At 42.2% G+C, this 11,121-nt stretch overlaps 1 protein-coding gene across 2 annotated transcripts; it reads right to left on the bottom strand.

Annotated features, from left to right (window-relative positions):
* Positions 1-441: 441 nt before the first annotated feature.
* adgrg2a (adhesion G protein-coupled receptor G2a) lies at positions 442-7,886 on the bottom strand. 2 transcript variants are annotated; one of them, XM_037456274.2, is made up of 15 exons: positions 5,541-7,886; positions 5,274-5,380; positions 5,034-5,170; positions 4,798-4,954; positions 4,375-4,530; positions 4,093-4,215; positions 3,732-3,771; positions 3,540-3,643; positions 3,306-3,430; positions 2,944-3,212; positions 2,740-2,839; positions 1,901-2,187; positions 1,705-1,806; positions 1,387-1,509; positions 442-1,314 (listed from the first exon to the last, which is right to left on the bottom strand). In XM_037456274.2, exons 1-15 carry the CDS (start codon positions 5,914-5,916, stop codon positions 1,226-1,228), a joined length of 2,295 nt encoding a protein of 764 aa, XP_037312171.2. In that variant the 5' UTR covers positions 5,917-7,886; the 3' UTR covers positions 442-1,225. The 2 variants fall into 2 exon arrangements, with proteins under 2 accessions (XP_037312171.2, XP_037312169.2); XM_037456272.2 differs by having other exon boundaries at positions 5,274-5,386.
* Between the last annotated feature and the right edge of the window lie 3,235 nt (positions 7,887-11,121).

An 11,121-nucleotide genomic window follows, 5' to 3' on the forward strand; every position in this document is an offset into this window, starting at 1 on the left:
AAAGCTGCAGGAAACTTCCAATCATTCATCAGCACCTGAAGAGGCGGTGAATCGGAGTCTCAAACGCAACGTGTGCAAGGAGCTAGTAAATCTTTGCTTTTATAAAAGGCCTCGTCGAAGTTGGGCTGCGAGGTGACAAGTTTAGACAAACAGGGGAAAAAGGTTCAAAGGTCCTGCGTGTGTTCTCTTGGTGTGAACATCAGCGGCTGAGATGGGATTTAATGAGGCGTGGGTCGACGCTGACATCTGGTGGCAGATGTGCGAGCTGGCTGATTATGATGCAGCATTTCAGACAAATAATTCTTCAGTTAATCCTGTATGTACTCAAGTGGATGTGATGTTTTATGTTTCTGTATTTAACCAGTCTGGGATCAAATATCTCTTTTTCTCAACGCGCACATCTTCTCGCACGCGGGCATTTAAACTGCACGAACTCACTTCACGTCATTTCATTTAATACAATGATCTCAAATATACAAACAATCGAATGCGTCTGCCCCCACATCATTTGAAATGCTTTTAAACCGCCACTTATATCTATTTTTTTATGAATTAATTACTGTGCATGTAAGATCGAGCATTCAAGTTTTGGCGTGTGCACTTTTTCCTTCATTTCTCCTGCTTCTCCTGGCTCGAGATAGCGGATCCTTTCCCAGAGGACTTTGGGAATAGCTCCTTAGGCGGTGGAGCATTTCAAACACACTATAAATTGCTTCATGTGTTGCAAAGTGAAAAATAAATATATACAATAGCATAGAAAAATAGACTTAAATATACATTTCTACAAAGCTTTCAGCGTTTGCTCAAGATTACTAAGTGAATACATTTTTGTGATATTCTGTAAAAATGTTATTAGCTACCTCTAACGACAAAAATAATACCACCGTGTTTCATGTTCATAGTGATGTTGCTTTTGAAACAACAGTCCACACGAACACCGAGACGCCGCTGTGAGACAATTGAGTCTCTCACATCATTCCTCTGTTAAAAAAGAAAAGGCATCACGCCAGTGGTTCAGTCTCACTCCTCCCTTCCCTTCATTCCACCTGTAAAACCTTCATCTCGTGTCACACTGGGGGAGCTTTCCTCCGGGCGGGCCTTGTTTTGTTTGTCTGCTCGAGCTGCAGGGGACCCCCGTGTCCGGGCTCCCTCCCAGCGGGGGGGGGACGAGGGGGGGCGGTTGTGATCGCGGAGGGACGCGGCACGCGCCTGTCGGTCCTGGCGCTCACAAGGAGGGATTCCGCCTGTGCATGTCGTTGAAGAGCACGTCGCTGTTGGAGCCGTCAGATATGCCGCTGTCCATGAACACGGAGTCTGTGGGGACGACGACGGGAGATTGTGAGTGTTTGGGGTGTGAAGTTGGAGATGCAGGAGATGTGAACGTACCGCTTCCACTGGTGCTGATGACGGAGGAGCTTCGGGGGGTGACGTTGGCCGCGTAGGTGGAGGCCGTGGTGACAGACATCCCCCTGTTGCTTTTGATCTGGGTGGCCGTCCGACTCAAGTAGTCTGCAGAAAGGTGCATGAGACCAAGCGGGCGTGAGTTTGTTAAACTAAAAACACATTCATCACCTTTTCGTGCTAATATTCAATAAGCAAGACACCGTTTGGTGTGATACCATAACATTCGGACACACCATCCCATTGAGTCCAATGACAAAATGTGTCCAAACCTTTGACACATTTGAATAGTCAGAGGCCCACCTGAGTTCTCGGCCAATCGCAGTTTCCCGCAGCACAGGTAAGTTCTCCACTGCCGGCGGACGCTCTCCTTCAGAGCACAGTGGAAAATAAAGACAAGGAATCCTGTACAGGAAAAATAAAAAACAGACACATTTGCATTTTATGGTTTGGCTTACGTGGGTAAAACCATTCTTACATGGTGGTCTGGAACTCTCACCTTGCAGAGAGTTGAATATAGTGAAGAGGTACACAAAGGGAAAGTAGAGGGGTCCCCAGGCGAACAGAGAGAACCCCCAGGTGAGGCCCAGCAGCACGATGAGGCCAGCGATGCTGCGCATGTCTGTCATCACCCCCCTGTTGGGAGCTTGGTTCTGGGGGTTCTGCTTTTTGATCCGGGACAGTTGTATCATGACGATGATGAAGGTCAGCAGACACAGACCGAAGATCAGGAGGAAGTAGGCCACCACGCCCACGTAGAAGGCGATGTCGTTACGCAGCCAACAGCTACAGGGGGGGGCAGATGATCACACAGAAAAGTAAAAGATGAGGGGGGGAGGCGGAGCAACAAGGCGGAGCTCAGCAAAAGCTGGGTCCATCTACTGTTGGCCTCTCGCTGCTGGAGGCCCAGATGGAGTCGGATCGGAAGGAATTTCTGGGGAACCTGCTTGATTTTGGGGATTTTGCAGAATGTGACCGGGTGAAACCGATTGCAACGATTGAGAATAATTATATATAGATATAGGAAGTCCTCTTGGCTGTATTGTTTGATTCTGTTGGTCATATAGAGCAATTCATTCCCAATTAAAAGTTCCTTTTTATTACTACATTCATTTAAATATAACTGGCCAGTGTCTAATCACCGCTTACCTGTGATCAGATCAAGCAAGGTTCAAAACTAACTAATCAATAACAAGCATTTAGTTAACTCACAGGAACTGTATTGTACTGCTTGTTAAGAGCTGGTGTAACAAAAAATAAACATAAAAAAACAAAAAAGTCAATTAAATCAATTAAAACATGAATGTATGTTTAAGAAGGTTTTTTATTATTACTCACAAGTCATCAGAAGTGCCATCTGTGTATTTTCCATAAGTCACCAGACCGTAGTTGTCTTTGTTCACTGATATCACCACTATCACCACAAGAAGGGGAATGCCTGCAAAGAAACATAATGTTAAGGAGCATAAATATCTCGGTATATCAATTAAAAAAAACGAAATTTACAAACATTTTGAAATTGAAGAGCCAAGTGTTACCCACCCCACCCCATCAGGGAGAACTTGAGCATGTAATTGCTGAAGTAGGGGTTAAACACCCGTACGATGCTCAGGTACATGTGCAGGGCCTCAAGCCCCGCCCAGGTGAATGATGTCAGCAGGAAGTAGTGCAAGAAGAAGGCGGTGCTAATGCACAGCCCAGTCGCTGGGTAGAGCGCCAGCCAGCCGTCCAGGAGGAAGACCAGGTTGAGGAGGAGGAGGGACAGGCACAGCTGAACCAGGATCTTAGCAGGAATATCTCGCAGCAGTTTTCTGAACAGAAAGAGTTTGTTGGAATGCATTTAGTTCATTTGAACATTTAGGTAAAGCTTCCATTCAAGCCCTGGTTAAGATGTAGATTCTTACTCAAATGACAAATATGTCAGTAAGGTGAGGCTGAGGAAAATGGTAGAGATTCCGCAGCCGATGTAGGTGATGAAAGTGAGGATTTGCGCCTGCTGAGGGTTAATTAACACGTCTCTGGACAAATCCTGCAGGACACACACAAATACACAATGGGTGCATACGGGCCACGTAGAAAGAGTTAAGAGTCAGTCTGTAATTGTCAATAATTAACAATGAACCAATATGCACACTAACCAGCAGAATTGCAAACGATGTGAGATGGTTACAGCTGCAGGTTGTTTCTTCTGCTGTGGCATTGACAACAAAGCAGCCAGCAGTGCTCCAGAATCCTGTACCACCTGAACCAGAGAAACACAACGAAAATGGATGTTAATTCTGCTGAAAACTCAACTCAACCCATTCTAATTAGCGTGTCCACAAACTCACCAGTTGATTGCCAAAAGACACAGGAGGCTGTGTAGTTCTCCTGGGAACAAATTGGACAAGTATCACATAGGGGTTTTGAGTAATCTTTCAATACTTCTATCAATATTTCTATTTAAGTTAATTGAAGGGAATTTACAAGTATTCTTCTTTATTTGCTCCGAACCTTTTCTTTTATTTCTTTTGTCTGAGCAATGCAATTACTTGTGGCATTTTCAAGCATTCCAAAAAATACGTTCTGATCAAAACTTAACTGAATATTCCAAACGTTTCAAGGTAAACCCTTTTTAGTTTTTGAGTTGTGTGTGAGATTCTTTTTTTGATAAATGGGACTATAAGAAAACTAATGGTTTTGCACACTCACCTGCATGGGGTCGATGTTTCGGATGGTAAACTGAATGTTCTCCCTCAGGTTACTTATCGACAGATTGGCCACACTGGCAGCCAGAACTGGACTGACAAGGGTTTGGTTATCTAATGATGCATCCTGCACAAAAAAAGACGAGCATGTCATCCAGTTTTCTTTTTTAAAAGCAAATGCTGGACCTAACTGGGAAAGGTTAAAGATGCTGCTTCTAAATCATTGAATGTAGCATTAAATACTGCAGTCACATCTTCTCTAATACTGCTAAGCTGATGAAAGTACCTGGAAGAAGACTGATTTGGTGTAGAAGTTGAACTGGACCCTGTTGGCTTCCTTCTGCTGCTCAAGACTTAGCCCATTGGTGAGGGAGGAGGGCAAGAATACTGACCCAAGAGAAGACGCGGACCTCTTGGACCGGGATCTACTGAGGCCACGGAGCTGGACACCGGAAAATTGACAAGAGGTTAATGGAAAGCATTGTTCCATTGCCTGGTTAAAAGCCCGTAAGAATTGCTGTGTGAGGCTTTTATTCACAAAAATGTCAGTGAAAAGAAGAATAAAAAATTATGATTTGACAAAACAGAGTTTTCTAATCCATGTATGGAGTAAACAATCATGGGCACATACTTGCTTGTAAGAGTTATTTGATTCACCAAGTGTGTTTCTTAAAAAGCAGTGAGATCAGATGGCTATCTTAAAATATACCTGGACATTATCAGTGTTGAAAATATCGACAGATGTTACTGGGAAGTTGGTCCCATCGACTCTCTTCACAGCCAGAACCAGCAAACCTGCAGACAGGATCTCTGTGTCGCCAGAGACTACCAGCTTAATGCCCAGATTGTCTACCAGACGGATCAGCCTGTATGCGGAAGACCAAACATTTTAGACAAATGTCTGAGGATATGTTTGTCCATGTGGGTTGAGGGTAGTGTGAGTACCTGTTAGCAGATGCGGACACGGCCAACGAGTTGCCTCCCATCAGATTGCTAATTATATTGACAGCCTTTTGTCCCAGAGCCAGAGAGACTGTGGGGCCATCCAGAAGCTTCTCCAAGTCTCCCACCAAATTTTCCACCTGCAACATTTATGAAATGATAAAGTTAACTTTGGAAAAAATCACACAAGAGCATTGTTTAATGCAAAAAACGTCCAGAACTTCAATATATCAGTAGTTTCACCTGAGAGGAGTTTAGCTTAGATGCATCCCTTGTTTGATCCAGCAACTGGTTGGCCTGTTCCTCCTCTTGGCTTGTACTTGTTTTTAATGGAGTTGTGAATGTAGATCCTGTACCTTGGCAAATTAGACAAATGTTAGATCAATGTAGAGTGATGAAGTTTACTATTTGAGACTTTGATCAAAAACTGCCATTCTACTCTACAGTGAGTAAAACAGTTGTTGTCGACAAAGTCATGGAAAGCTTTGACATGGGGGGCTGGAAGTGTACCCTTTATAGTTGTTGTTATTGTTGTAGCTTTGACAGGAGCGGGTGTAGTCATCAAGATGTCTCCTGGTACTTCCGTTGTCAAGTTGGAGTCTGCGGTTGAACTGCTTGAAGTTGAGCTTAGATTGAAGGTGGTTCCAACACTTTGATTGTGATTGATGGTGGTACTGACAGCAGAAGCAGCTGTGGTTAAGTTGTCATTTCCGTGGGTTGTTGTGATGTTGTTGGTCACTCTCGCTGTGGTGTAATTTACAGTCTGGTTGATGAGTGGAGCTACTGTTGGTTTGGTGACGATGTCCTTGGTTAACGTCACATTGTCCACGGTCACGTTTTTGGTGAATGCCGTATTATTAAGAGTTGCAGTGGTAGCCATTGTCATGTCTTGGGACAAAGTAGTTGAGTTTTGTTGTGTTTCTGCGTTGGGTGACGTGGTTTGATTGTCTGTGGCTGTCTTGTTTTGAATTTCGGTAGTAGGGATTGTACTCACAACTGTTGTGTCGTTGGGATAAGCTGTAGACGTGGTTATTGTTGCATTACTCGTGATTACTGTACTATTTAGGTCCCTATTGTTAATAGATGCAGTAACGTTGTTCTCTGTTGCATTGTGTACTGTTGTGTCATTTGGAGTAGGTACGACTGTGGTTCGATTCAACTCTGCCGTGTGATTGTTTGAAGGTGTATCTGTAGTCAGTGTGTAATTCGGAGAAAGTGTGACTGCTGTTACATTGAATAATGTTGTGTGATTGGTTGAAAATTGTATTTTAGTTACATTCAATGTTGTTGTGTGATTGATTAAAGCGGTGACTGTTGATAAGTTGAATGCTGTTGTGTGATTGGTTGAAGGTGTGACTGTCGTTAAATTGGATGGTGTTGTGCCATTCAGAGAAGTTGTGACTGTTGTTACGTTGAATGCTTTTGTGTCAATGGTTGAAGATTTTACTGTTGTTACATTGGATGCTGTTGTGCGATTGGTTGAAGGTGTGACTGCCGTTACATTGGATGGTGTTGTGCCATTCAGAGAACTTGTGACTTTTGTTACATTGGATGGTGTTGTTTCATTCAGAGAAGTTGTGACTGTTGTTAGGTTGAAAGCTGTTGTGTGATTGGTTGAAGGTGTGACTGCAGTTAAATTGGATGTTGTTTCATTCAGAGAAAATTTGACTGTTGTTTCATTAAGTGTTGTTGTGCGATTGGTTGAAGGTGTGACTGTCGTTAAATTGGATGGTGTTGTGCCATTAAGAGAAGTTGTGACTGTTGTTACGTTGAATGCTGTTGTGTCATTGGTTGAAGGTTTTACTGTTGTTACATTGGATGCTGTTGTGCGATTGGTTGAAGGTGTGACTGCCGTTACATTGGATGGTGTTGTGCCATTCAGAGAACTTGTGACTTTTGTTACATTGGATGGTGTTGTTTCATTCAGAGAAGTTGTGACTGTTGTTAGGTTGAAAGCTGTTGTGTGATTGGTTGAAGGTGTGACTGCAGTTAAATTGGATGTTGTTTCATTCAGAGAAAATTTGACTGTTGTTTCATTAAGTGTTGTTGTGCGATTGGTTGATGGTGTGACTGTCGTTAAATTGGATGGTGTTGTGCCATTCAGAGAAGTTGTGACTGTTGTTACGTTGAATGCTGTTGTGTCAATGGTTGAAGGTTTTACTGTTGTTACATTGGATGCTGTTGTGCGATTGGTTGAAGGTGTGACTGCCGTTACATTGGATGGTGTTGTGCCATTCAGAGAACTTGTGACTTTTGTTACATCGGATGGTGTTGTTTCATTCAGAGAAGTTGTGACTGTTGTTACATTGAATGCTGTTGTGTGATTGGTTGAAGGTGTGATTGCCGTTACATTGAAAGGTGTTGTGTGATTGGATGTAGGTGGGACTGGCGTTACAATGGATAACGTTGTTTCATTTAGAGAAGTTGTGACTGTTGTTACATTGAATGCTGTTGTGCGATTGGTTGAAGTTGTGACTGCCGTTACATTGGATGGTGTTGTGCCATTCAGAGAAGTTGTGACTGTTGTTAGGTTGAAAGCTGTTGTGTGATTGGTTGAAGGTGTGACTGCAGTTAAATTGGATGTTGTTTCATTCAGAGAAAATTTGACTGTTGTTTCATTGAATGTTGTTGTGCGATTGGTTGAAGGTGTGACTGTCGTTAAATTGGATGGTGTTGTGCCAATCAGAGAAGTTGTGACTGTTGTTTCGTTGAATGCTGTTGTGTCAATGGTTGAAAGTTTTACTGTTGTTACATTGGATGCTGTTGTGTGATTGGTTGAAGGTGTGACTGCCGTTACATTGGATGGTGTTGAGCCATTCGGAGAACTTGTGACTTTTGTTACATTGGATGGTGTTGTGTCAATGGTTGAAGGTTTTACTGTTGTTACATTGGATGCTGTTGTGCGATTGGTTGAAGGTGTGACTGCCGTTACATTGAATGCTGTTGTGTGATTGGTTGAAGGTGTGATTGCCGTTACATTGAATGGTGTTGTGAGATTCAATGTAGGTGTGACTTCTGTTACATTGAAAGGTGTTGTGTAATTGGATGTAGGTGTGACTGGCGTTACAATGGATAATGTTGTTTCATTTAGAGAAGTTGTGACTGTTGTTAGGTTGAAAGCTGTCGTGTGATTGGTTGAAGGTGTGAGTGCAGTTAAATTGGATGGTGTGCCATTCAGAGAACTTGTGACTTTTGTTACGTTGAATGCTGTTGTGTCAATGGTTGAAGGTTTTACTGTTGTTACATTGGATGCTGTTGTGCGATTGGTTGAAGGTGTGACTGCCGTTACATTGGATGGTGTTGTGCCATTCAGAGAACTTGTGACTTTTGTTACATTGGATGGTGTTGTTTCATTCAGAGAAGTTGTGACTGTTGTTAGGTTGAAAGCTGTTGTGTGATTGGTTGAACGTGTGACTGCAGTTAAATTGGATGTTGTTTCATTCACAGAAAATTTGACTGTTGTTTCATTAAGTGTTGTTGTGCGATTGGTTGAAGGTGTGACTGTCGTTAAATTGGATGGTGTTGTGCCATTCAGAGAAGTTGTGACTGTTGTTACGTTGAATGCTGTTGTGTCAATGGTTGAAGGTTTTACTGTTGTTACATTGGATGCTGTTGTGCGATTGGTTGAAGGTGTGACTGCCGTTACATTGGATGGTGTTGTGCCATTCAGAGAACTTGTGACTTTTGTTACATTGGATGGTGTTGTTTCATTCAGAGAAGTTGTGACTGTTGTTAGGTTGAAAGCTGTTGTGTGATTGGTTGAAGGTGTGACTGTCGTTAAATTGGATGTTGTTTCATTCAGAGAAAATTTGACTGTTGTTTCATTAAGTGTTGTTGTGCGATTGGTTGAAGGTGTGACTGTCGTTAAATTGGATGGTGTTGTGCCATTAAGAGAAGTTGTGACTGTTGTTACGTTGAATGCTGTTGTGTCAATGGTTGAAGGTTTTACTGTTGTTACATTGGATGCTGTTGTGCGATTGGTTGAAGGTGTGACTGCTGTTACATTGGATGGTGTTGTGCCATTCAGAGAAGTTGTGACTGTTGTTACGTTGAATGCTGTTGTTTCATTCAGAGAAGTTGTGACTGTTGTTAGGTTGAAAGCTGTTGTGTGATTGGTTGAACGTGTGACTGCAGTTAAATTGGATGTTGTTTCATTCACAGAAAATTTGACTGTTGTTTCATTAAGTGTTGTTGTGCGATTGGTTGAAGGTGTGACTGTCGTTAAATTGGATGGTGTTGTGCCATTCAGAGAAGTTGTGACTGTTGTTACGTTGAATGCTGTTGTGTCAATGGTTGAAGGTTTTACTGTTGTTACATTGGATGCTGTTGTGCGATTGGTTGAAGGTGTGACTGCCGTTACATTGGATGGTGTTGTGCCATTCAGAGAACTTGTGACTTTTGTTACATTGGATGGTGTTGTTTCATTCAGAGAAGTTGTGACTGTTGTTAGGTTGAAAGCTGTTGTGTGATTGGTTGAAGGTGTGACTGTCGTTAAATTGGATGTTGTTTTATTCAGAGAAAATTTGACTGTTGTTTCATTAAGTGTTGTTGTGCGATTGGTTGAAGGTGTGACTGTCGTTAAATTGGATGGTGTTGTGCCATTAAGAGAAGGTGTGAATGTTGTTACGTTGAATGCTGTTGTGTCAATGGTTGAAGGTTTTACTGTTGTTACATTGGATGCTGTTGTGCGATTGGTTGAAGGTGTGACTGCCGTTACATTGGATGGTGTTGTGCCATTCAGAGAACTTGTGACTTTTGTTACATTGGATGGTGTTGTTTCATTCAGAGAAGTTGTGACTGTTGTTAGGTTGAAAGCTGTTGTGTGATTGGTTGAAGGTGTGACTGCAGTTAAATTGGATGTTGTTTCATTCACAGAAAATTTGACTGTTGTTTCATTAAGTGTTGTTGTGCGATTGGTTGAAGGTGTGACTGTCGTTAAATTGGATGGTGTTGTGCCATTCAGAGAAGTTGTGACTGTTGTTATGTTGGCTGCTGTTGTGTGATTGGTTGAAAGTGTGACTTCTGTTAAATTGAAAGGTGTTGTGAGATTGGATGTAGGTGTGACTGGCGTTACGTTGAATGCTGTTGTGTCAATGGTTGAAGGTTTTACTGTTGTTACATTGGATGCTGTTGTGCAATTGGTTGAAGGTGTGACTGCCGTTACATTGGATGGTGTTGTGCCATTCAGAGAAGTTGTGACTGTTGTTTCGTTGAATGCTGTTGTGTCAATGGTTGAAAGTTTTACTGTTGTTACATTGGATGCTGTTGTGCGATTGGTTGAAGGTGTGACTGCCGTTACAATGGATAATGTTGTTTCATTTAGAGAAGTTGTGACTGTTGTTAGGTTGAAAGCTGTCGTGTGATTGGTTGAAGGTGTGAGTGCAGTTAAATTGGATTTTGTTTCATTCAGAGAAAATTTGACTGTTGTTACATTAAATGTTGTTGTGCGATTGGTTGAAGGTGTGACTGTCGTTAAATTGGATGGTGTTGTGGCATTCAGAGAAGTTGTGACTGTTGTTACGTTGAATGCTGTTGTGTCAAAGGTTGAAGGTTTTACTGTTGTTACATTGGATGCTGTTGTGCGATTGGTTGAAGGTGTGACCGCCGTTACATTGGATGGTGTTGTGCCATTCAAAGAAGTTGTGACTGTTGTTACATTGGATGGTGTTGTTTCATTCAGAGAAGTTGTGACTGTTGTTACATTGAATCCTGTTGTGTGATTGGTTGAATGTCTGATTGCCGTTAAATTAAATGGTGTTGTGAGATTCGATGTAGGTGTGACTTCTGTTACATTGAAAGGTGTTGTGTGATTGGATGTAGGTGTGACTGGTGTTACAATGGATAATGTTGTTTCATTTAGAGAAGTTGTGACTGTTGTTAGGTTGAAAGCTATTGTGTCAATGGTTGAAGGTTTTACTGTTGTTACATTGGATGCTGTTGTGTGATTGGTTGAAGGTGTGACTGCCGTTACATTGGATGGTGTTGTGCCATTCAGAGAACTTGTGACTTTTGTTACATTGGATGGTGTTGTTTCATTCAGAGAAGTTGTGACTGTTGTTAGGTTGAAAGCTGTTGTGTGATTGGTTGAAGG

This window comes from Pungitius pungitius, chromosome 19 (assembly GCF_949316345.1).
Source record: "Pungitius pungitius chromosome 19, fPunPun2.1, whole genome shotgun sequence".
In the NCBI taxonomy this organism is placed as follows: Eukaryota; Metazoa; Chordata; class Actinopteri; order Perciformes; family Gasterosteidae; genus Pungitius; species Pungitius pungitius.

What these genes read in the sequence shown, in the direction of transcription:
- adgrg2a (XM_037456272.2), bottom strand. Translation starts at nt 5,916, where the DNA reads ATGACAATGGCTACCACTGCAACTCTTAATAATACGGCATTCACCAAA. An exon ending in AATAACAACAACTATAAAGG is followed by an intron (nt 5,387 to 5,540) that starts GTACACTTCCAG and finishes TAATTTGCCAAG; the next exon opens with GTACAGGATCTACATTCACA. An exon ending in GAAACATCGACCCCATGCAG is followed by an intron (nt 3,772 to 4,092) that starts GTGAGTGTGCAA and finishes ATTTGTTCCCAG; the next exon opens with GAGAACTACACAGCCTCCTG.